Source organism: Podarcis muralis, chromosome W (genome assembly GCF_964188315.1).
Source record: "Podarcis muralis chromosome W, rPodMur119.hap1.1, whole genome shotgun sequence".
Taxonomy (NCBI): Eukaryota; Metazoa; Chordata; class Lepidosauria; order Squamata; family Lacertidae; genus Podarcis; species Podarcis muralis.
Genome location: NC_135674.1, coordinates 29,105,618 through 29,130,927, shown reverse-complemented (window position 1 = coordinate 29,130,927; position 25,310 = coordinate 29,105,618). Strand labels below are relative to the sequence as shown.

The window sequence follows — 25,310 nt, the reverse complement described above, 5'->3', positions numbered from 1 at the left end:
AAGAGAGGTAAGGAGCCAACTGCTTAGCTTGGCGGAGATGGAAAAATGCCGCCTTTGTTATAGCTGCAATCTGCGCCTCCATGGAAAGGGAGGTGTCGAAGATTACACCCAAACTCTTAACGGACGGTGCTGGCACTAATTGCACCCCCGCAAGAGATGGGAGTTGCCCCCCCAATCCCATATCACCCCGTCCCAGCCACAGGACCTCTGTCTTCGAAGGATTTAGCTTCAACCGGCTCCCACGTAACCATCCAGCCACAGCTTCCAAACATCTGGTCAGTGTGTCTGGGGCCAAGTCAGGATGGCCATCCATCAACAGATAGAGTTGGGTGTCATCAGCATACTGATGGAAACCCAGCCCAAAACTCCGAACAAGCTGGGCGAGGGGGCGCATAAAGATGTTGAAAAGCATCGGGGAGAGTATCGCACCCTGAGGTACTCCACATACCAAGGAGTGGCGCGATGACAATTCCCCCCCAAGCGCCACCCTCTGTCCCCGACCAGAGAGAAACGAGCGCAGCCATTGAAGGACTGTGCCCTGGATCCCCACGTCGGCAAGGCGGTGGTCCAGAAGTTCATGATCAACCATGTCGAAAGCTGCTGACAGATCTAGAAGAATCAGCAGCCCCGACCCGCCTCGATCCAGCTGTCTACGAAGATTATCTGTTAGGGCAACCAGAGCCGTCTCGGTCCCATGACCAGCGCGGAAGCCGGACTGGAATGGATCCAGAGCCGATGTTTCATCCAGAAACCCACCAAGCTGTTCAGCAACCGCTCTCTCAATCACCTTACCCAGGAACGGAAGATTCGAAACCGGGCGGTAATTGGATAGATCTAAAGGATCTAATGATGTTTTCTTTAAGAGCGGGCGCACCACTGCCTCCTTCAGTTCCCCTGGGAATGTCCCCGTGCCAAGGGACAAATTGATGATATCCCCCAGGAGGGCCCGCACCTCGTCTGGACACGCTCTAATCAGCCAAGACGGGCACGGGTCAAGAGGACAAGTGGTGGGCTTTCCAGCTCGGAGGAGTCTGTCCACATCGGCTGGGGATATCCGGTCAAAGTGGTCCAATACTGGACCCGAGGACAGTCGAGGGGCCTCCAGTTCCTTTATTGTATCCAAATTGGCAGGGAGGTCATGGCGGAGCAACAAGACCTTCTCCGCAAAAAAGCTCGCAAATGCCTCACAGCTGTGTGTCAGATTGTTATTTAAAATTGGCTGTCCCTCAAGGGACGTTAAAGACCTGATTATACTAAATAATTGCGCTGGGCGAGAGCTAGCGGATGCAATGGAGGCCGAGAAGTATGACTTCTTAGCAGCCTTCACCGCCATCTCGTAGGTTTTCATAAAAGCCCTATAAGATGTTCTTGAGGCTCCGTCACGGGCACCCCGCCATACTCGCTCTAGCCGTCTGAGGTCCCGCTTCATTTTCCGGAGCTCCTCGGTAAACCATGGAGCCCGGTTTCTGCGGGGTCGCAGAGGGCGCTTAGGTGCGATCTCATCGATGGCTGCCAGGAGCTGGGTATTCCAGCCCTCAACAAGCTCAGTCAATGAGTCGCCAGGGGGAGCAAGGTCCCGCAAGGCTTGGCGGAATCTATCAGGGTCCATCAGCCTCTGCGGTCGAGCCCAAATCGGCTCGCCACCTAAGCAGGGTGGGGGTGGAAAGTCAATCCTGGCTTTCAGAGCGTAGTGATCAGACCATGGCACCTTCATCGAAGGAGACATGATCACATCTATACCTACGCCAAAGATCAAATCCAGCGTGTGGCCTGCTTGATGTGTGGGGCCCGAAACAAACTGGGAGAGCCCTAGTGTCGCCATGGAAGACACCAGGTCCAGAGCCTGTGAGGAGGGAGTGGCATCAGCATGGATGTTAAAGTCCCCCAATACCAATAGGTTAGGGAACTCCAAGGCCCAGCCGGCCACCGCCTCCAATAGGCCTGACAGGGTGGCTGCTGGTGCGCTAGGTGGCCGGTACACCAGCCAGACAGCCAAGCTCTCCTCGGAGCCCCACACTAGGCCAACACATTCAATGCCGGGGATCGATGGCGGTGGTAGAGCCCTGAAAGGACAATTTTCCCGGATTAATAATGCCACCCCTCCCCCCCGGCCCACAGTCCGCGACTGGTGGAGGACGGAGAAACCCGGGGGCGCCATCTCTCGTAGGGTAACTGTTGCCCCTTCGCGCACCCAGGTCTCCGTCACACAAGCCAGGTCGACCCCCTGCGAGATAAAGAAATCTCGCAGGGTGGCGGTTTTATTGCCTATAGACCTGGCATTGCACAGCACCAGTGATGGAGGTGAGTAATCCTTGCTCACCCTACCCTCGTCCCTCGGGATGGGGCGCAGATTGGAAGGGGTACGAGCGTATCCATATCTCGATCCCCTTCGCCTATAACATCTGCCCCCACCGCCATACCTCCCTCGCCCCTCCACGGTAGCAATCCCAGGCCTCATAGTAGCCTCCATTGATGGCAATTAGTATTATTCTTTCGCAGCCTAAAACAATAAAACCTTAAAACAATAAAAACAAAAAACAAAAACAACCCAGAAAACAATAAAACAATACAAATAAAAACTGCAAAAATTACAAATTCATCAAAATCTAACAAATTCCCAAGCCACCCACACATCCATCCCACCCCCATATATAAAAAATCTAAAGGAAAAGGGAAATTTTAAAACATGTTAAAACATGTTTAAAAAACAAGCAAATGCAGCGCATATACGACGTCTGCTCTGAAACTGGGATAGTGCTTCAGGTTCCCATCGAAGTGGGCTACTAAACTGCCCCCCCCCCCTGCCTTCCGAGTCCGATTCCCTCTGATCTGGACCCCGGGAACCCCTCTTTGCACGCACGTTCCCACCTGACTTGCAGATTGTGGCATCGTGCCTCCGCTTCTTCACTCTTCTTCTGGGAGACCACTACCGCAGTGGAAAGCTCGGCGACTGCGTTTCGCAGGGCTGCTAACTGTTCCTCCGCATTCATGTCTGCCAAACTTCGTGAGCTTTGCAAAAAAAAAATTGCGTTCTTTTTGAGAGGGGACTTACTGTCAGGGCTGCCTCAGGTCCCAGCTCACAAGAGACCAACGCCAAGTCCAGTTTATATACAAAGATGTTTATTGGAATGTATTGTCCGCTCCACAGCCGAGGCACGCAGCCCTACGTCTGTTACCCTTAGACCGCTGAAGTCCCCTCTGAGTCAGTCCCTCCTCTGCACCAGTTTAAGAGGGCTGTGCTGCTCCACCTCTTCCTTTCTTTCCTTTTCCGCAGGGTCTTCCTGCCCCCTGGGGTTTCGCCCCTCCTGGATTCCCCTGACGCGGAATCCCCAGACAGCTCTTCCCCCCTCCTGCGTGCTTTGGGACCTGGCTCCTCCTCCGGACTCCCTGTACTTCCGCGCGCCTCCACATTTGAACTTGGCGCGCGTTCACAACCTCTGACCTTCCTCTTGACAGTTACACTACTCCCTGCACTACTCCCTTCCCTTTCCGGGAGGATGTCTTGCTCCGATCCTCCCTCCTTCTCTGCTTTCGGACCTGCTTCCCCTGTCACACTGGAATCTCCACCCCCTTCACTGCGCTCTGGCAGAGAAGCCGGTCCCGACTCCCAGCTCCCACTCTGGGTTCCCCTGCTGGTCCCCTGCTCCTGACGGGTCCCCCCTGTGATTCCCCTTGGCCTGACCACAGGCGCCCCCTTCTGGGAATCCTCCGATTCACTTGAAAGACTCATGGAATCCCTCAAGTCATTGTCATCCTCTTCCTCGCTGTCCTGGGATTCTTCCCCCTCGCTCTCCGTCTCCTCCCTCACCTGTGCCTCTGTCCCTGAACCCCTGACAGGTGTTAATGCAACATTAACCCAGAAATTGCAAAGTGTATGTAATGAGACCAAACTAACAAAACACCATTGTCAGGGGCTCAGGAGCAGAGGCGCAGGGGAGAGAGGAAATGGAGAGCGGAGGGGAAGAATCTGAGGGCAGCAGAGGGCAGAATGACAGTGACCCGAGAAATTCCATAAGCCTCTCCAGTGAATCAGAAGATTCCCAGAAGGGGGCGCCGATGGCCAGGGCAAGGGGGGTCCCAGGGGGGACACACCAGAAGCAGGGGGCCAGCGGAGACTCCCAAAGCAGTAGCTGGAGATCAGGACCAGCTTCCCCGCCAGAGCGTAGTGGGGGGGAAGAGCCCCATAGGTCAGAGTCTGCGTCTCCTCCGGCAAACAGGGAGGAGTCAGACCCAGCTAGCATCCCCGAAGAGGGAAGCAGCGACAGGAGCAGTATAACGGTCAGAAGGAAGGTGGCAGGCTGGGCGCGCGCGCCAAGTTCAAATGTACAGGCGAGCGGGACAGCAGAAAGCCCGGATTGGGAGCCAGGTCCTAAAGCTCGCCGGAGGGAGGGGGAAGACTCAGGGGACTCAGCGTCAGAAGAGTCTAGGAAGGGCAGAACCTCGGCGCACAAGCAGACCCAGAGGAGAAGGGAGCAGAGGAAGAGGTGGAGCAAGGCTAGGGTCTTAAACTGGTGTCTGGGGGGAGGAGACTCAGACGGAGCTTCGACGGTCTAGGGTTAAAGACGTAGAGCTGCGCGCCGCGGCTGTAAAAGAGAAACTTAACTTCAATAAAGACTATTTTATGTAACAACGGACTGGCGTTGGTCCTCTGTGAGCTGGGACCTGAGGCAGCTCTGACAACCATGTTTTCGCTTCCATATGTGTAGAAAGAAGACGAACACGCTTTGATTGGGCTTACTTCGAATTGTTGTTTTTGGGATTAGAATGCACATTCACCAAAAAATCGCAGTGAAATGTTTGTTATCAGTCCAAATTAAGCATACGTGTTTTGGTTCCATCTCAATAGAAACAAGACGAATAAGCTGGGATTTTTTCATTCGGTGTTCATTCACCAATAAATAGCAAAGCGAAGTGCAGTAAGCTATAACAAAGCAAAACAGGTTGTTTTGGGTTCCAGCTACATCGAAAGAAGAATCTGGATTTCGCTTATATCAAGTTGTGTTCTTTGGTGTTAATGCAACATTAACCCAGAAATTGCAAAGTGTATGTAATGAGACCAACATAACAAAACACCGTGTTTTCGCTTCCGTATGTGTAGAAAGAAGACGAATAAGCTTGGATTGGCCTTACTTTCAATTGTTGCTGTCAGGGGTTCAGGGAGAGAGGCACAGATGAGGGAGGAGACTGAGAGCGAGGGGGAAGAATCCAGGAACGAGGAGGAGGAGGATGACAATGACTTGAGGGTTTCCATGAGTCTTTCAAGTGAATCGGAGGATTCCCAAAAGGGGGCGCCCCTGGTCAGGCCAAGGGGAGCCACAGGGGGGACTCGTCAGGAGCAGGGGAGCAGCAGGGAAATCCCGAGTGGGAGTTGGAGATCGGGGACGGCTTCCCCGCCGGAACGGAGTGAAGAGGGTGGAGTTCCCAGTGTGACAGACGAAGCAGAGCAGGAAGCGGAGAGGGGAAGGAGATCGGGGCAAGACGTCCTGCCGGAAGGGGCGGAGAGTAGTACAGAGAGTAGTGTAACTGTCAAGAGGAAGGTCAGGGGTAGTGAACGCGCGCCAAGTTCAAATGTGGAGGCGCGCGGAAATGCGGAGAGCCCGGAGGAGGAGCCTGGTCCCAAAGCACGGAGGAGGGGGGAACAGGCGTCTGGGGACTCAGCGTCAGGGGAATCCAGGAGGGGAGGAACCCAGGGGGGCAGAAAGACCCTGCGGAAAAGGAAGGACAGGAAGAGGTGGACCAGCACAAGCCTCTTAAACTGGTGTGGAGGCGGGACTGATTCAGAGGGGACTTCAGCGGTCTAAGCGTAACAGACGTGGGGCTGCGCGCCTCGGCTGTGGAACAAACAATGTACTTCAATAAAGACTTTTGTAAATAAAGTGGACTTGGCGTTGGTCTCTTGTGAGCTGGGACCTGAGGCGGCCCTGACAGTAAGTCCCCTCTCAAAAAGAACGCAAAATTTTTTTTGCAAAGCTCACGAAGTGTGGCAGCCATGAGTGCGGAGGAACAGTTGACAGCACTACGGAACGCAGTCACCGAGCTCTCCACTGCGGTAATAGCCTCTCAGAAGAAGAGTGACGATGCGGAGAAGCGATGCCAGGATCTGCAAGCCAGGTGGGAGCGTGCATGCAGAGAGGGGTTCCCAGGGTCCAGATCAGAGGGAATTGGACTTGGAAGGCGGGGGGGCAGTTTGGTCGCCCACTTCGATGGGAACCTGAAGCACTACCCCAGTTTCAGAGCAGACGTCCTGTATGCACTGCATTTGCTTCGCAATGACTTTAAAGATGAGGAGGAGAAAGTGGGTTTTATTGTGTCTCATTTGCATGGAGACGCCAGAGCGTGGCTGCGCAATTTGTGGCGTGAAGATGGTCCTGCCCGCCGCGATTCTGATGAATTTATCAAAGCGATGGACGCTTGTTTCCAGTCCACCATGGACGTTGATGTTGCGCGCCGAGAGATGCACGGACTCAGACAAGGCAAAGCCACTGTGCGTCAGTACCATTCGCGCTTTTTTGCATTGCTGACTGTATTGGGCTGGGAGAAAGACTCCAAACCAGTGAGAGATTTGTTCTGGGAGGGACTCCATGGCTCCTTAAAAGATGAATTGGCCAGGGGTGACAGACCTCAAACCCTAGCAGAAGTAGTACAGAGGGCTCTTGCGATTGGAATACGACACGAAGAACGTCCTTGGCACAGTGAGGAAGGTCGCCAGGTGCGTGCGCCAGCGAGGGCACCTCCTTTTATCCCCAGGGAGTTCGGCCAGGCGCATCCTTCGCCTCTAATGCGGCAGGGGGAGGAACCAATGGAGATTGGCGGTGCTAGAGCTCAGGCAGCAACCAGAGCCCCAACGTCCGGTGCAGTCAAGGAGAAGCCTCCTAGAGGGAACAGGAAATGTTACATCTGTGATAGTGCACAGCACATGGCTAAAGAGTGTCCCCAGAGGCTCCAGAAACACACTGCAGCTTTAGCAACGGTCGCAGCAGACGTACTTCATGAGGAGCAGTTTCAGGGAAACGATAGTGCCTGGCTGGAGACAGCGATGCTGGGGCTCAGCCAGGCGAGTCTGTAGAGCAGTCCCCAGCGATTTTGCAGCACACAGACCCCTTACCACCCAAGCCAGCGGTGCAGCTCACTGCAACACTCCAGTTGCCGAATGGAACCACCCTGGAAGTCCCCATTACAATCGACTCTGGGAGCAACGCGGACTTTGTGGGGGTGCAGTTCGTCAAGCAGCATCGCATAGCGCTTCTGCCAGCCACGACGCCCCTGAACGTAGTCACGGTCGATGGCAGAAAATTGCTAGGAGGGCAAGTTGTGCAACAGACGCCTCCTATGGTGATGCGGATTGGAGATCACCGAGAAGTCATTAGCTTCAACGTCACCCGCCTATCGGACACGCCTATAGTGTTAGGCATGAGCTGGCTAGAGAGACACAGTCCAGCAGTGGCGTGGTACCAGCGACAGATCACCTTTTGCTCATCGTACTGTGCTCAACATTGCATCCAGTCCAGCCAAGGAGAGGAAGCTGGGCAGCAACTGCAACTAGGCATGGTGCAGGCAGTCCCCCGCAAGTACGAGGGATTTTTGGAGGTTTTCTGCGAGAAGGAAGCTGACCAGCTGCCACCCCACAGGCCTTACGACTGTGCGATTGACCTGTTGCCGGGGGCGAAGCTGCCGACTGCAAAGCTGTATTCCATGTCTGAAGATGAGATGCAAGAACTCAGGGAGTTCATAGAGCACAATTTGAAGCGCGGATTCATTCGGGAATCCAAAGCGGTGGGGGGCAGTCCTGTGTTTTTTGTGAAGAAGAAGGACACGCCCCAGAAGAGACTCATTGTGGACTATCGAGCCATAAACTCGATGACAAAGCCCAAGGCCTTTCCCATGCCCAAGATTGACGACCTCCTAGCGACCGTGCGGAAGGGGAGGATCTTCACCAAGTTGGATCTGCACGGAGCGTACAATCTCATACGCATGCGTGAGGGCGATGAGTGGAAGACGGCCATGTTCACGCCTCTGGGCACGTATGAATACAGAGTTATGCCTTTTGGTCTCCAAAATGGATCCCACTGCTTCCAAGCCTTTATGCATCACATGCTAGCGGGACTCCTCTACAAGAAGTGCGTATGCTTCCTCGACGACATCCTGATCTTCTCAGAATCGCCGGAGGCTCACGAGAGAGACGTAAAGGAGGTCCTGCAGAGACTACGGGAACACAGACTCTACGCCAAGTTGGAGAAGTGCCAGTTCGATGTGACGGAGGTGGATTTCCTGGGCTACAAGCTGTCCGACAAGGGGCTGGCCATGGACAGCGTCAAGGTCCGCGCGGTGTTGGACTGGAAGAGCCCGCGCAATCGGAAGGAGGTCCAGAGGTTCGTCGGTTTCGCCAACTTTTACCGCAAGTTCATCAGAGGTTTCGCGAAGGAGACAGCAGCAATCACGGACACTCTCATTTCCAAGAAGAAGAAGTTCACTTGGACGGACCAGGCGGAGCGCTCTTTTCAGAAGCTTAAAAGCCTCTTCGCCTCCGAGGAACAGCTGCTGCACGTGAATCCCAGCAGGCCCATGCGGGTCGAGACGGACGCATCAGACAGAGCGGTAGGGGCCGTCCTTTTGCAGGAAGATCCGCAAGGGAATTGGAGACCCTGTGCTTTCTACTCCCGGACGCTCAGCAAGGCGGAACAGAACTACACCATCTGGGACAGGGAGTTGTTGGCCATTCACGCGGCTTTCAAAGCGTGGCGGCACTTTCTCATAGGAGCCAAGCACACCATGCAGGTCCACACGGACCACAAGAACTTAGAGTATTGGCGCACGGCGAAGCTCCAGAGCCAGAGGCACATGCGCTGGGCGGAATTCTTCGCGGATTTTGACTTCCGAATAGAGTACATCCCGGGGGACTCCAATGTCATAGCCGATGCGCTCTCAAGGAAACCGCAATATCTCGAGGAAGCGGCAACAGTAGCAGCCAAACACATTTTCGCACCGCAGGCGTGGGCGTGCGCTTCAGTCGCCGTCGACCTGGACGCGGTGCGACGCGCGCTGCAGACGGATCAGTTTGCACAATCCAAGATGGAAGAGCTGCGCAGAGGTACAACGAGAGACGACGAGTTCCAGATACGCGACCGCTGGAGACGCCACTGCAACCGTGGGAGCGGGTAGCGCTGGACTTTGTTACTGATCTGCCCAGCTCCCGAGGCAAGACGGCGGTACTGGAAGAGGTGGACCAGCACAAGCCTCTTAAACTGGTGTAGAGGCGGGACTGATTCAGAGGGGACTTCAGCGGTCTAAGCGTAACAGACGTGGGGCTGCGCGCCTCGGCTGTGGAACAAACAATGTACTTCAATAAAGACTTTTGTAAATAAAGTGGACTTGGCGTTGGTCTCTTGTGAGCTGGGACCTGAGGCGGCCCTGACAGTTGCTTTTCGGATTAGAATGCACATTCACCTAAAAATCGCAGTGAAATGTTTGTTATCTGCCCAAACCAAGCATAGGTGTTTTGGTTCCATCTCAGTAGAAACAAGACAAATAAGCTTTAATTGTTCTTTCGGTGTTCATTCACCTACAAATAGCAAAGTGTCACAAGTCTAAACAAAGCAAAACAGGAGGAAATATTAGTGCTGAAAGATGGGTGAGACAACAGAGTGGTGGTGGCTCCCATATTTCTGGAAATAATAAATGGTAAATGATTATAATAATCTGCCCCAATATTTCCGTAAATAATAAATAGTAAATGACGACGGTAATAGTAATAATAATGGGTTGTTTTCCCTTCATGAAACACACACACGTGTGTGTCCCTGCCTGCCCACCCAACAAAGGGACTCACGTGGCAGGACCCGTTTGCCGCCAGGGTGGGGCTGACCAGCTCAGCTCAACCTGAGTGGGTGCCGGAGACATAGATGAAGTAGCCTGTGCTGAGGCACAGCCAGCAAGATGCCATCCCAAGGGTAATATTTATTCATTTTGTGGACTGTAGGAGGCATCACTGTAGAACATACAGTATATCATTTTATATATATCTTTTTTTACACCAGAGCTTTCCAAATGGCTTGTTGTGACACTCTATACATTGTATATAGAGTGCCCTTCATCCGAAGATGGTTGATCAATATAAATTATCTATCTATCTATGGACACACACACACACACACACATACATACACATATCCATATTATATATATATATATATATATATATATATATATATATATATATATATGCATACACACACACACACACACACACACACACACATCCATACATCCATTTTATTTATATACATATATCCATGCATATATATAGATAGATACACATACACATACATATATCCACAAATCCATTTTATGTATACACACACACACACAGTCAAACCTTGGTTGTCGAACATAATCCATTCCAGAAGCCTGTTCGGCTTCCAAAACATTAGACAACATGGCTTCCAATTGGCTGCAAGAGCTTCTTGCACTCAAGCAGAGGCTGCGTTGGAAGTTTTGGCTTCCAAAAACTGGAGCATTTACTTCCAGGTTTTCAGCATTCTGGAGCCGAAACATTCCAAAACGGAGCCGTTTGGGAACTGAGGTTTGACTGTATGCACTCACACACATACACTGTAGGGGAAACACGGGAGACCATTGTAAATTCGAGGAATTAGATGACATGTCTCTTTCCCTTTTACACCCGTGGTTTAAGGTTTGCTAAAACATGATAGTATAATTTGTTTTTCACACACCTGTGTCAGGAGTTTTCTGGGTCCCCTGTGTTCTAAGTGCTGATTGGCTACTCGGGAGGATACCCAGTTGCAGTGAATTGGGTTGGAGACTCTCAGCTGCTCTGCATTAGTTGCACCTGGCGTCCCAGGCTGATCATGAGTGATGCCTGCTAACCAGGTGCAATCAATCAAATCAAAGTTGTCTATAAAAGCTGTAGGCTGAAGGGGCTCAGTGAGCTTCTTCACAAATGGAGGTACCAGATGCTGTGAGACTGTCGGCCAGGGGGTCTCTCTCGCTGCTCTACCTGGAGCTCCGGGCAGCTGAAGGGGAATTTGTGTGTGACTCCTCTCTGGTATGCTATAATTTGTGTTTTGTATGCCTGCTGCTATCTGTTAACCTTATGCAAATAAATCATTGCTTATTCTTCATCCACTGGCGTGCTTATTGGCTCCAGATCCAGAAATAACCCTGCCCTTGGCAGAACATATACAGTGCTTTTTTCTGGGGGGGGGGGGGACGCAGAGGAATGCATAAAACATTTTGTGAATGTACTTTTGTCCATTTACTGTATTTATTTTTCCCGGTTTGAACTATAAAATGGTGATTTTCTTGAGTCAAAATGAGAGTACCCCCAATCATTTTTTTTTAGAAAAGAAGCACTGCATATATACAAACACATATACATATATCCATTTTATTTTTATATATTTACAAATGGACACCTATATCTAGGTATGTATATTCTTGTATATAAACTTCCGTGGCCCACCCGCACCATCCCTCCGCCAAGGTGCACGAGAGGAAGGCCACTGGGGGAGAAAGGCAGGTGAGGGCGGGGCGGGGGGCAGGGCTGCACCCTGGGGAGAGCGGGGTCGAGAGAGCAACGTCGCAGCGCCTCTTCCCCCCCTTTCCCCTCCTCTTCCTGTCCTCTTGCCTCTCCTCCGCTGGCACCTCCTTCCGGTACCGCTGCCCTCGCCCAACATGGCGGCAGCACAGCCTCTTCCGCCCGTTACCCTCCCCTTCCTGTGCTCATGCCTCTCCTCCGGAGGCACCTCCTTCCGGTACTCCTGCCCTCGCCCAACATGGCGGCAGCACAGCCTCTTCCGCCCGTTTCCCTCCCCTTCCTGTCCTCTTGCTTCTCCTCTTCAGGCTCTATTGCCTATAGTCATAGTTTGAGCTGGGGAAGTTGCAGCGGAGCTTAGAGGTAAGGCAGGGCAGGGCAGAAGGAAGGAAGGAAGAGGAGCAAAGGGCACAAGGGTTCTGTGGTGGGACTAGATGACCCTTGAGGGCCCCTCCAACTCTACAATCCTATGGTTCTGTGAAATGAGCCACGGCAAAATGCATCCAGATATGCCACTGCTGCTACACAGGTCAGACAGCTGCACAAATCTGTCAGAATCTCAAAGTCTGAATTCAAAAGCCAACCTTCCCAAGTTTTTATTAATTGATTTAATTTCATGAAATTTATATACTACTTGGTTGTCAGAAAAAACCTCCTAAAGGGAGATGGGAAAGGTTTCTCTCAATTAAAGGGAGATGGGAAAGGTTTCTCTCAATATTTTCTAAGCTCTGTACTTTGTGAATACTATCTGCAGTAAATTCCTAAGTAAATCTCTGAGCTAATCTTACTTCTGCAAATTTCGGCCAGACAGTTAGCAAAGACAGCAGTTGCTTGCTATTTCTAATCAGACAGGTCAGGAGGTCATTTCCTGCCTAGTCAGCTAGCAAGAAGGTCAGGAGGTCGTTTCCTGCCTAGTCAGCTAGCAAGAAACCGCTGCTGTTAGCAGTAACTAACCAGACCTACTAAATTTGGCTGGCAGGTCAAAAGTTCATTTCCTACCCTGTTAGCTGCTGTCTGCAGATTTAAACCAGGCCTGTTAAAGAGGCCCCCTTTTCCTGCCTTATGCTTACTAATGCAAAGAAGACACGTGTACAAGGAGGTGGGAGGGGGAACTTACTGAGCAGAGAAAATGCTTAACCAGCAGAGGAAATGCTTAGCTAGCAGAAAGACAGGAATGTTTAGCAAGCAATAAAATGTGTTTAGCAAGCAATATAGATGTGCTATGTAAGGGAATAATTTGAGAAGGTATGGGAGGGGGGAGAGTGTTCAGAAGAGTATAAGAAGTCTGTAGATGCGTATTTCTTTACAGCCAGTGTATTTTCAGGAGCTATCCAACTGGTTGTCTCTGTGTACAGAATGTTTCTGTGGACAGATTTTAATAAACTCTTTTTCTCCAAAGAAGATTTTGCTTTCCTGGTACTTTTGTTCCCTCCAAGGTCCGGGGATGGCGTGGCTGATGGATCCCTAGGTAAATAAGGCTTCATTTCTTTGGGGGCTCGTGCCGGGATCAGCCCTCTCCCCAATACGGACCGGAGGGCCAGGCTCAACCAAGGTGAACAGCTCAGCAGCGTTTGCAGGCTTCAGCGCGCACCCCACCTGTTTCGTGGGGGAAGCCGGCCACACTGTCCTGCAGTGGAGACATCTTGTTGAGGGAGAAAAACAAAGAGGACGGCGCCAAGGGGACAGGTCCACAGCGGAAAACGGTAAGCCCAAGGGAAAGGGCGTGGGCCCCCAAGGAAAAGGGGGGCGAGGTCTGATCAAGCCTCACCTGGTTGTGCAGAGGGCCACCAGGAAGGGAAAAAAGGGCGTGGCAGTGTTATGCCACCAGTAAGGTTTGGTAAAAAGGGGACTGGTTGTGCAGGAGAGTGCCACCAGCAAAAATTTGGAACAGAAGAGGGAGGGATATATATATATTGTGATTTTTTTTGGTGTGTTTTGAGTATTGCATGCTGAAGTTATTTTGGTGTGTTTTGTGTATTGCATGCTGAAGTTATTTTGGTGTGTTTAGTGTGTTACATGTTGAAATTATATTGATGTGATTTGTATGTTGTATGTTGTTATGTTGCATGTCAGATATTCCAGTAACTGAATTGTTGTCAAGTGTGGGCCAGGGCTTAGTGTCCCCTTGGCCGAGCAATTGTAGGTCTGTTGTGTGTGAAGTGTGAGAGAATTTTTACTGTGAATAGTAGCGAAGGATCTGGAAGAAATGGGTTCTGGCCAAAGTAAAAGTACCCCTTTGAAATGCTTTTGGGGATTCAAGCTGATGAGAGGGGAAGATGAGGACATTGTGAATTAGATTGGCCCACCCCAAAATAACAAATTGGCCGTCCACCGGGACCCTTGATTTGCAACCCATTAATCCATTATATCAGAACATTTTGAATGTCCACCCTGATCAAATCCCCTACATTTCCACATGGAAGACCAATGTGGAAAAGTGTAGCACCCTGCTTGTGGTTGACGCTTAGCTGGAATGAAATATTCAACGCAGCAACAGAGAAATTAAAATAATAATTTATTTGTCAGACAAATAAATGTGAGGCACAGTGGTATATGATTACCAAGCTCTGGCCTGCCTCCTGCCATTATGGCCAGCACTTATATTTCCTTAATCCAGCCCCCTATGCTCCTCCTGTGGCTGCATCTGTCCCATCAGCCTGGTTGAAATTCCTATTGGCTGATTGGTATGACCAATCACAAAAATACACTCATTTCCTATTGCCTTTTATGGGAGACAAAGAGCTATATTTCCTTCCATTTATAATTGACAAACAAGTATTAATATATCTTTACATGTGTCTCAACAAGGAATCTTAATTACCAGCTCACCTCCTGCCCTCCTTGCCCTACTGCCTTCTAAAACAAATGGTTAATCTTAAATTTGTATCTTAAACATATGTCAAGGATCTTGAGTTTCACATCAACATTGAAAGATCTACTTCATATGAAGGTTTCTAAACAAATGTCTGACAACCATATATATCAGAACTGCTCGGATGGCGTCTCATTTCTGGCAGGGGGGCTGACTTAAATACAACTCTTACAACTATATGAAATAAGAATTTAGCATTTCTTAAATCCTTTGCATAATTACATTTAAGCCAGCATATTTCATACATAACATATATAGCTTTTTAGAAGGATAAATCTCCTCAAAGTAAAAGGAAGGAACAGTTTACAGCCTCAAAATAAAATAGGAAATAAAAAGCCTCTTCCCCTGTTCATACTCCAGCTAGTTGTTTTCTCTTCCATGTGCTCTTGACCTTTTGTCCTGTGGCTCAAGTTTAAGGCACATGGTTTTATTCTACTGTTTACCTACCACTTTTAATTATGTAGGGTCTGTGTAGCCTTGGTCTTCAGCCTGTAATTCCAGCTTTTACGACTTTGAAAGTTATTTTCCTGCTATAAATCAAGGGGGCCCCTTGTCTAGGAGGAAAACATTGCCAGTGTTTTCTTAAGCAGCTGGTCTGCCTGGCATGAAACTTTTATGAATTCAAGCCCTTTTTAGACTTTTTGAACCTGATCAAAATATAAGTCAATATAAACCTTGATTAAAAATGCAGTCTATATTCAGATGCCACATTCCCCCCTTTCAAGCTCAAGGACCTTGCTTCACACCAAGGTCCTTGATAGCTTGATCTTAAAACATGAGATGATACATGGCACCATACATAAAACCATTATTACTACCGTCAAGAAAAACAAGCAAGACAATAGTATCCCTTTGAGTCCTGTGACATTAGGTAACCAATTGGTGAGCCATCCCATATCCCATCCTTCCTTGTGGCCAACACACGGATTGCCTCACCATTATCAGAAATGTTAAAGCAACAGGCATTCCCTGTCAAGTTCAAGACTCCACATAGACCTCCCTGCCTGGCAAGTACATAATCCATTCCCATTTTCAGCTGCAAAATGGGGCTCTACTTTCATCCAACTGTTGTGCAATAAGTCTCAAACTCTGGGCCGTTGCATTGGTTACAAGTTCCTCTACTGCTTGTAATTGAATTATTCTGTTTAGATTATAAATAGGATCCCGTGCCCCTTGTATGAGCTCACCAGGATTCCAGGAGGCAGGATCATAATAGGCTATAATGCGCTCTGGTGGCCAATCATCAGTACCGCTCCAACTTTGGGTACTTCCTCCTGCTATATGAGAAATATCAGCGTTTCTTTGTGTTCGCTTAGCTGAACTAGTGGGCAAAATCCACATTAGTGGTAATACCCATCCCAGGAAACAAGTCCCACTCCATTTGGAAGGGAGTTTCTTGTATGCCCATTCTCCACATATCCACCACAACCATCGGGTCTGAGGTTTTTGGTACGTGGAGTACAGAAGGCGAAAATATCAAAAGAGGCAGAGAGTTCACAGTGCAGTATGTTAGATTGCCTTTTTCTGTCACAGTTGTGTTCCATACCACTTTCCATGCATGAATAAAAGGAGGTGCACAGGGCAAGGTATTCCGAGTTCGATAGGTAGTACCGTGTGCCCAGGTATGACTATTCTTAATATAATCCCAAGTATAGTGACAATGAGAAGAGCCTATCATAGTAGAATCAGCTGCATCTGATGATTTATGTACACAGAATTCCCCTTGTACAGGTATAACTCGTAATGGTTTAGTTGAGTTCCATCCGGGGAAATTCTGTACTTCTGTTTGGTGTGGCATTTCGCTTACCATACCAATGGCATCTAATGGTATCGGTAATAAGGGCATACCTCCCTCTGAATCATCTGGCCCAAGAGAGCAAACAAGGCAATTGGTCCTATTTGCCACATTGCCTACCATCGCAGCTAAGCCTACCCACATATTGTGGTCATGGCTGAATCCATATTTAACAAATTTGGTCAGATTCAAGGACCCTTCCCCTTACCAAGGGATCAGGATTAATAATAAAATCATGTTGATGTCTAGCATATGCATTCCTTCCACAAAAGATTACCTTATTGTGATAGCATAAAACTATTAGTCCCAATATAATTCCCCCAGTGACAGAAATGGGGAACCACCAAGACCAAAACATATATCCCGAGGATCCCCAATGTGTAATATCTCTGATAATTGTTCCACAAGGGGGCAGTCAATCAATTGTATAAGAGAATCTTCCCTTTCACAATCGCTGGTTCAGATGCTCCTCAAGCTTCAGGCGTGCGCAGGTCAGCCAGCTTCCAAGTTGTGGCTGCAGCAGGCCGGTCGTCTAATGTTGCCCGTGACCTAGCCCGTTCCCCGTAGGGCTAGATACAGGGGTTTTTGGAGAGAGTCAGTTTTAAAGGATTAGAGGGGTCACCTTTGCACGTCCAACTGCCTTCAGACTTCTTCAAACGAGAGTGATGAATCCAGGGGGTCACCTCAGCTACCTTCACCGCTGTTGGAGTAGAGAGCAAGACGGTGTAAGGTCCACGCCACTTAGGTGCAAGTGGATCACGTTTTCCACTCTTTCACCCATATGCTATGCCAGCCTGGAGCTGATGAATCTGCTCAGCAATGCTGCACGGCGTGTGCTTGAGGGCCCACCTGTTAAGATAAAAAAACAAACAAACACGGGAGAGAGACAAAAACACGGGAGAGAGATTGCACTTATCCCTGTGTCACATGGTCTCCTATTTGTTTGAGGTCAGTTGGAATATCCTGAACAAAGGAGGGCGGCCTCCCATACAGGAGCTCAAAAGGTGACAACTTAAGTCTTTTTGTGGGTGCGCACCGAACACGAAACAGTGTTATGGGTAACACATCTACCCTCCTGAAACTTTAGACATATTAGTGGGCTTCTGGCATGCCCTGCAGATACCTTGCACAAGCGTCTGGCGGTAGGTGGTAAGCCTGGCCAGGTGAATCGCATTGTTTGGATCCCAATTAGGATCTTCCAAGGGATAGTTGTCCTGGAGATGACGGTCAATATTATAAATATTTCCCACTCTGGCCTGCTCACGCAAATATATCTGTGCCTTTTCAATTATGTCTCTCCTTTCCTCAGTGGTGAAGAGAGTATTACTATTGAAGTCACCAAGTCCATCATAGCCTGAGGTTTTTCTGCGAAAGATGGGGCGTTTTCCAATTCATCAGACTGTAGTTGTGAATGGAATACATTGCAGGGTCGAAGTTCGAGGTGGCCGTGGTCCAGGTTGCCCATTAACCAGCACAGGCTCCTCAAGTGCATCAAATACTCTTCTGAGAGGGGCTACTACGTGACCTTTTTCTTCACTTTGCTCTAGGGGCCTCAAATCATAGGGGATGGTATTTGTCCCAAGGCGTTCTTTTAACAGCTTAATACGCCTGGCTGTATTGCTTGCTGACCGATTAAGGTCTCCCTGTAACTTCTGTAATAATTCTCTAGGACTTGGATGTACAGGGGTTTGGGGTAGGCAATCAGTTGTTCCACTAAAAGAGACTGTAGATGGAGTTCTACTGGGACTCACAGGTGGAATAACCACTTCTGCTTGGGCTTCATTATAGGACTCCAATGCCTCCTGAAGATATTTATCATAATCTATCAAGGAGTCAAGTTCTGTGTCTCTACCCCCATTATTCGTTCCACTTTCTTGCCTTGGGGTTACAACTGGTGGAGGGTTTGAATTTATTTGGCAAGATTCCTTTCCTAGCTTTGGCTTTTACAGCCAATAATTTACATCGTTGGACTTTGCATTCCCTTATCCATGGAGGATTTTTATTTAATGTGCTCAGCCAAGAATCTATATATGAAAATTGTTCTGGGCACCCTCCAGTTTCTTTGGTGATGTTAGACCAAAGTTTGCTTACTAAATTTATATCAAAGGTTCCTTGAGATGGCCATTCAGTATTTTGTTTTGGCCATTCTAGTTCACATAACGTTCTCAAGCGCTCTGGCGTCCTTTTGACTCCATATGCCCCTGAGAAGGCTTTCTTAAAATTATTTCACATACATTCAAGAGGTGTATTTCCCCCCTTTGAACCCCCAACTCCCATTGTATGGCCCTGTGAAGTATCCACTCAGTCACTCACACACACACCTTACTGGGAAACGAAGTAGTACTCACTCCACACTTAGGTCAGTTACACATTGTACTTTCTCACACATGCAATGCGCTAGATACTTCAACCACACTCTACCTCCCAATCTTCCCTTTTGCCCTACACCAGATCACCATCTGATGTACCCAGCCACCTAGCGTACTCAGTTCCCCTTTACTGAGACGCAGAAGTTTGATCAGGACTTCTCTTCCTCCCAATTAATTGGAGGGCCAAAACCCCTTAGTGCACTTACCCTTAGCTGGTTCCGTTTCCCCCCGGTCCGTCGCCGCCAGTGAGCAGGGTATCAGACAGACGAGACTTCTGCGTTCCCCTGGAAAAATTTATCCAGTGCGCGCTGGAAAAGCAGTTTAGAGATCCTCTCTCTTGTACCCTGCTCAATAGGGCGAAGGGGCTGCGTTCCAGCAGACCACTTATCCGAGTCACGGCACCATAAAATGTAGCACCCTGCTTGTGGTTGACGCTTAGCTGGAATGAAATATTCAACGCAGCAACAGAGAAATTAAAATAATAATTTATTTGTCAGACAAATAAATGTGAGGCACAGTGGTATATGATTACCAAGCTCTGGCCTGCCTCCTGCCATTATGGCCAGCACTTATATTTCCTTAATCCAGCCCCCTATGCTCCTCCTGTGGCTGCATCTGTCCCATCAGCCTGGTTGAAATTCCTATTGGCTGATTGGTATGACCAATCACAAAAATACACTCATTTCCTATTGCCTTTTATGGGAGACAAAGAGCTATATTTCCTTCCATTTATAATTGACAAACAAGTATTAATATATCTTTACATGTGTCTCAACAAGGAATCTTAATTACCAGCTCACCTCCTGCCCTCCTTGCCCTACTGCCTTCTAAAACAAATGGTTAATCTTAAATTTGTATCTTAAACATATGTCAAGGATCTTGAGTTTCACATCAACATTGAAAGATCTACTTCATATGAAGGTTTCTAAACAAATGTCTGACAACCATATATATCAGAACTGCTCGGATGGCGTCTCATTTCTGGCAGGGGGGCTGACTTAAATACAACTCTTACAACTATATGAAATAAGAATTTAGCATTTCTTAAATCCTTTGCATAATTACATTTAAGCCAGCATATTTCATACATAACATATATAGCTTTTTAGAAGGATAAATCTCCTCAAAGTAAAAGGAAGGAACAGTTTACAGCCTCAAAATAAAATAGGAAATAAAAAGCCTCTTCCCCTGTTCATACTCCAGCTAGTTGTTTTCTCTTCCATGTGCTCTTGACCTTTTGTCCTGTGGCTCAAGTTTAAGGCACATGGTTTTATTCTACTGTTTACCTACCACTTTTAATTATGTAGGGTCTGTGTAGCCTTGGTCTTCAGCCTGTAATTCCAGCTTTTACGACTTTGAAAGTTATTTTCCTGCTATAAATCAAGGGGGCCCCTTGTCTAGGAGGAAAACATTGCCAGTGTTTTCTTAAGCAGCTGGTCTGCCTGGCATGAAACTTTTATGAATTCAAGCCCTTTTTAGACTTTTTGAACCTGATCAAAATATAAGTCAATATAAACCTTGATTAAAAATGCAGTCTATATTCAGATGCCACAAAAGAACCCCCCCCCCCTCCTGGCTGAAGTCATGCTGCCAAAAAGTCTCAGGCAGCCGTATTTGCTCAGTCAGGAAGACAGGAGGACAACCCCCCAGTCCTCCAGGATTCAGAGAGGGAAGAAGATAAAAGTTTTAATGCCCCCACCGCCTTATGCCCTGGCAACAGCCCTGGCACCACCCCCGCCACAGGGAACAGATGGCCCAGCCCCAATCCCGTGGACAATGCATTGTTAAGACCTGGGCGAAGATGGAGAAAGGGAGGAACGAGAAGAGGATGATGAGGATGAGGCATTTGTAGGAAGATTGATTAAGTTGACAAGTGATGGAAAGATATGAACAGAGGAACAGGCAGAACATTTGAAAAAGTATGTGGAACTTTATGAGAAGTGGACGTCAGTCCCCATATGTTAAAAACAGCGGGATGTATAGGGGAACAGAGAAGAAAGTGGCAGAAGGAGTGGGGAAGGCAGTGAAAAGAGTGACCCTCCATAGGGCACATAAAGCACAGGAGAAGGGCGCGGCCAGAGTGATGCCTCTCCATAGAGTGTATGACCCTCCGACCCCCGCGGGACCTGATGGGGTGGTGCCCAATAGAACTCATACAGTTCAACATGTCCCCTTCTCTAGTGCAGATGTTTGTAATTGGAAGAACCAAAACCCTTCATTTGAAGAAAACCCTGCCAAAATAATTAAGCTGTTTGAGGGAATTTTTAAAACATACAACCCCACTTTTTATGATGTGCAATATTTGATGGATGCCCTGCTAACTACAGAAGAGGCTAGGCGAATTCATGCTGAAGCCCCGAGCACACATGAGAGCGCAGGGGGCAGGAGATCAAGCTGTTGCAGCAGGATATCCTGAAACTACACCGAATTGGGATTATCAGACCATTGAAGGGCAAAATACCCTCACCACTTATCGCCAGAATGTCTTAAATGGCATGAGGAGGGCAGCCAGAAAACCCACCAACTTCGTGGAGGCCAGAGAAATAGTACAAGGGACAGAGGAGGCCCCTGGAGCCTACTTAAAGAGGCTGAAGGAAGCCTACCGCCAGTATATCCCTGTGGACCCAGATGAGGCTGCCAATGCCCCTATCATAAAAACTGCCTTTGTAGCCCAAGCGGCGCCCGATATCCACCAAGAAAAATGAAGGTTTTTATGGGCCACACCCTTGAATGGATGTTGGAATTAGCCCAGACCATTTATAATCAGAGGGAAAAAGAGACCCAGAAGAAAAAAGGAGAAGTACCAGGCAGAGAAGTTGATGGCCCTGAAGACGGGAAGTCCACCGTTAGGAGAAGAAGAGGAGGGCAAGGCTGCTTAGGAAAGAGCAACAGCATGCCTTCAAGGATTTGAAAAAGGCATTGCAGCAAGCACCAGCGCTGGGCATCCCAAATCCTGAGAAGCCTTTCTCCCTGTTTGTGGATGAAGACCAGGGAACAGCAAAGGGAGTGCTATGCCAAAAAAATTGGGAAGCTGGCAGCAGCCCGTGGCATACCTATCTGAGCGCCTGACGCCTACAGAACAAGGTTTACCGCCATGCATGAGAGCAGTTGTGGCAGTAGCTACCCTACTGAACAAAGCAGACAAATTTACTTTTGGCCAAGACACTGTTTGTGTGACTCCGCATGCAGTCCCAGCACTGCTTGACATGAAGGGTACCTATTTCCTCTCCCAAGCGAAGATGAGGAAGTGTCAGATGTTATTGTTGCACCCACGTTTGAAATTCCAAGTCACCACAGCCCTCAACCCAGCTGCCCTATTACCGGTAGGAGTAGGTGAGGAGCCCACGCATGACTGCATTGAAGTAATGGATGAGGTGTACTCTAGCAGACCTGACCTTAAAGATGAAGCAGACCCCTAGTGGCCATCATGGTTTATGGATGGAAGCAGCTTCATTGAGGTTGGACACCGGAAGGCAGGCTATGCAGTGGTAGCCCTGGAAGACCAGGTGATCGAAGCAAAGTCACTCCCGCCTGGAACATCGGCCCAGCTGGCAGAGCTAACTGCGCTTACCAGAGCCCTGAGCCTGGCAAAGGGACAGAAGATAAACATTTATACAGATTCTAAGTATGCATTCCTGACTTTACATGCCCATGGAGCCTTATGGAAAGAAAGAGGTTTGCTTACCTCCAGAGGAAGCCAGGTGGCCCACCCACAAGCCTTGTTGAACCTTCTGGATGCTGTATGGGAGCCCGAGGCAGTGGCAGTTATCCATTGTTATGGACACAAGACTGGACCAGGAGAAGTGGCCAGAGGAAACCGATTGGCAGACAAAGTGGCCAAAGAAGCAGCCCGGGAACTGGCCCCCGCCTTGGTTATTGGAGCACTGGTCCCAGAAGAGATTTTAAGCACCACTGACATGCCAGCTTACATGAAGCAGGAAAGGGACACTGCAGATGCTCAGGAGCTGACATCGTCCAAAGAAGGATGGTACCTTACCCCTGATGACAGGATATGGATTCCAGAGTCCCTTTCTCGGCAGGTTACCCAGAGATACCATGATTCAACCCACATAGGGCCAGATGCTACAACCAAGCAGCTGGAGAAGTGCTTCTATATAGCCCACCTCTACCAACTGGCAGCCCAGATTTCCAGGAAATGCCTGCTGTGTCAAAAGAATAATCCCAGAGCCGGACCACTGGCTCCCCCAGGGATTCAGCATAGTGGAACTGCACCTATGGAAGATCTTGTCGTGGACTTTACTGAATTACCCCGTTGTGGACTACACCGCTACCTGCTGGTGGCAGTGTGCACCTACACCGGAGGGCCGAAGCATGGCCAACAAAGACTGAAAAGGCATTTGAAGTAACCAGGTGCCTGCTTAGGGAAATCATCCCTCGCTATGGATTGCCAAGGTCCATAGGATCTGACAATGGACCAGCATTTGTTCATGCAGTCCTACAGGGACTGACAAAAGCGCTCCAGATCAACTGGAAGCTGCATACTGCTTATAGACCCCAGAGTTCTGGAAAGGTAGAGAGAATGAACAGGACTCTAAAGAATCAGCTGTCCAAGCTGACGCAGGAAACCGGGTCTAATTGGGTGACCATGTTGACCTCTGGCATTACTCAGGGTCCGCAGTCTCCCGTCAAAGCGAACCCACCTGTCACCTTTTGAAATTCTGTTTGGAAGACCAGTTCCATATGTTAGAATGTTAACTCCATATGCTAGCCAGGATATGCAATTGAATAATTAAGTCCAGATATTCTTCCGAGTTTTCTTTTGTCTCGACAGGTGGACCCAGGCTCGCAACCCCTGTGTGTTGGCTCCATCAGTTCGAGCCAGGTGACGAAGCGTAGGTGAAAGACTGGCAGCGAGCCCCCCCTACAGCCTTGCTGGAGGGGACCCTACACTGTGCTACTCTCTACACCTACTGCTGTGAAGGTTGCTGGCATCACCCCGTGGGTCCACCATACTCGAGTGAAGAAAGCCATTTCCGACTGGACAGTAACACCAGATCCAGAGAACTCCCTTCGGCTGACTATCTCCAGGCGCCCGCTGACGACCGCTCTGCTGATATCTCTACGCACAGCTGGAGAATTGGATGGGAGGGGCGCCCGCGGGCAGCGCTCCCAACGTACCTGTTCTACGAACTCACCCACCTGAGAATATCCTACCACAATATAGGGACAGAGCGAGACTTACAATAATTTGGGAAGAGGACCACCCCATTGGGCATTTGACTCCTCACCAGGCTAGAGTTTTAGCAGCAGTCTTTTCTTTTTAGTTGGAGAGCCCACATGTGTATTGGCACAGGCAAGAAAAAGTCCCCCGACTTCCCTTGCCGACATTTCCCGTTTGATGACTGAGTGGGGTGCCCATAACCCCTAAAAAAGGTGGTTACAAATGGCTGAAATGGAGCATGTTGTTTCAACATTTCAGTCCATGGCGAGGCTATCCGTGATCTGGCGGCTAGCATTGAAAGGGTGGCACATGTCCCTGTACAAACTTGGGAGGGCTGGGATATGTCTTGGTTGGACGGCATCTTCCCAGGTGGATGGATGGGGAGGATATTTACTATGGTGATAGGCCCAATAATGCTTCTATTGCTTTTCTGCTTCTGTATACCCTGCTTGATGCAATGCTTGCAACATATGATGGAAAAGATGATGTCTCGCACAATGGATCTGTGTGTGATTGTTTTTATGAGAGAATATAGACCCCAACCCCAGAACGAATCTAAGTAATAGATTGTTCAAAAGAAGAGGAGGGAGTAAAGGGAGATGGGAAAGGTTTCTCTCAATTAAAGGGAGATGGGAAAGGTTTCTCTCAATATTTTCTAAGCTCTGTACTTTGTGAATACTATCTGCAGTAAATTCCTAAGTAAATCTCTGAGCTAATCTTACTTCTGCAAATTTCGGCCAGACAGTTAGCAAAGACAGCAGTTGCTTGCTATTTCTAATCAGACAGGTCAGGAGGTCATTTCCTGCCTAGTCAGCTAGCAAGAAGGTCAGGAGGTCGTTTCCTGCCTAGTCAGCTAGCAAGAAACCGCTGCTGTTAGCAGTAACTAACCAGACCTACTAAATTTGGCTGGCAGGTCAAAAGTTCATTTCCTACCCTGTTAGCTGCTGTCTGCAGATTTAAACCAGGCCTGTTAAAGAGGCCCCCCTTTTCCTGCCTTATGCTTACTAATGCAAAGAAGACACGTGTACAAGGAGGTGGGAGGGGGAACTTACTGAGCAGAGAAAATGCTTAACCAGCAGAGGAAATGCTTAGCTAGCAGAAAGACAGGAATGTTTAGCAAGCAATAAAATGTGTTTAGCAAGCAATATAGATGTGCTATGTAAGGGAATAATTTGAGAAGGTATGGGAGGGGGGAGAGTGTTCAGAAGAGTATAAGAAGTCTGTAGATGCGTATTTCTTTACAGCCAGTGTATTTTCAGGAGCTATCCAACTGGTTGTCTCTGTGTACAGAATGTTTCTGTGGACAGATTTTAATAAACTCTTTTTCTCCAAAGAAGATTTTGCTTTCCTGGTACTTTTGTTCCCTCCAAGGTCCGGGGATGGCGTGGCTGATGGATCCCTAGGTAAATAAGGCTTCATTCCAGGCGGTTTGCAAAACAACGAAACATTAATATTATCAATAAGGACAATTCAAAAAACAGCTACATAAAAACCTTTGAAGAAAAGAATTCAAAAATGGCTTCAGAATTCAGGATCTCAAA

At 48.7% G+C, this 25,310-nt stretch overlaps 2 protein-coding genes and 1 long non-coding RNA gene across 6 annotated transcripts in view; all 3 read left to right on the top strand.

Moving 5' to 3' along the window:
* The first annotated feature begins 11,825 nt into the window (after window positions 1-11,825).
* LOC114584510 (unconventional myosin-XVIIIb-like) overlaps window positions 11,826-25,310 on the top strand; it is a 653,524-nt gene continuing 640,039 nt past the window's right edge. For both annotated transcript variants that reach the window (XR_013391460.1, XM_077922810.1), the window contains exon 1: window positions 11,826-11,914. The gene's annotated coding sequence lies outside the window, so the exon portion shown is untranslated. The remainder of the gene's footprint in view (window positions 11,915-25,310) is intronic.
* On the top strand, window positions 12,213-25,105 carry LOC144326267 (uncharacterized). Of its 2 annotated transcripts, XR_013391462.1 has the most exons (3): window positions 12,213-12,411; window positions 12,451-13,254; window positions 23,380-25,105. It is a non-coding gene; the product is annotated as an uncharacterized LOC144326267 (long non-coding RNA). The 2 variants fall into 2 exon arrangements; XR_013391461.1 differs by having other exon boundaries at window positions 12,213-13,254.
* Window positions 20,155-25,105, top strand: LOC144326266 (uncharacterized). 2 transcript variants are annotated; one of them, XM_077922819.1, is made up of 2 exons: window positions 20,155-24,377; window positions 24,408-25,105. In XM_077922819.1, exon 1 carries the CDS (start codon window positions 22,022-22,024, stop codon window positions 22,952-22,954), a length of 933 nt encoding a protein of 310 aa, XP_077778945.1. In that variant the 5' UTR covers window positions 20,155-22,021; the 3' UTR covers window positions 22,955-24,377; window positions 24,408-25,105. The 2 variants fall into 2 exon arrangements, with proteins under 2 accessions (XP_077778945.1, XP_077778944.1); XM_077922818.1 differs by having other exon boundaries at window positions 20,155-24,563; window positions 24,603-25,105.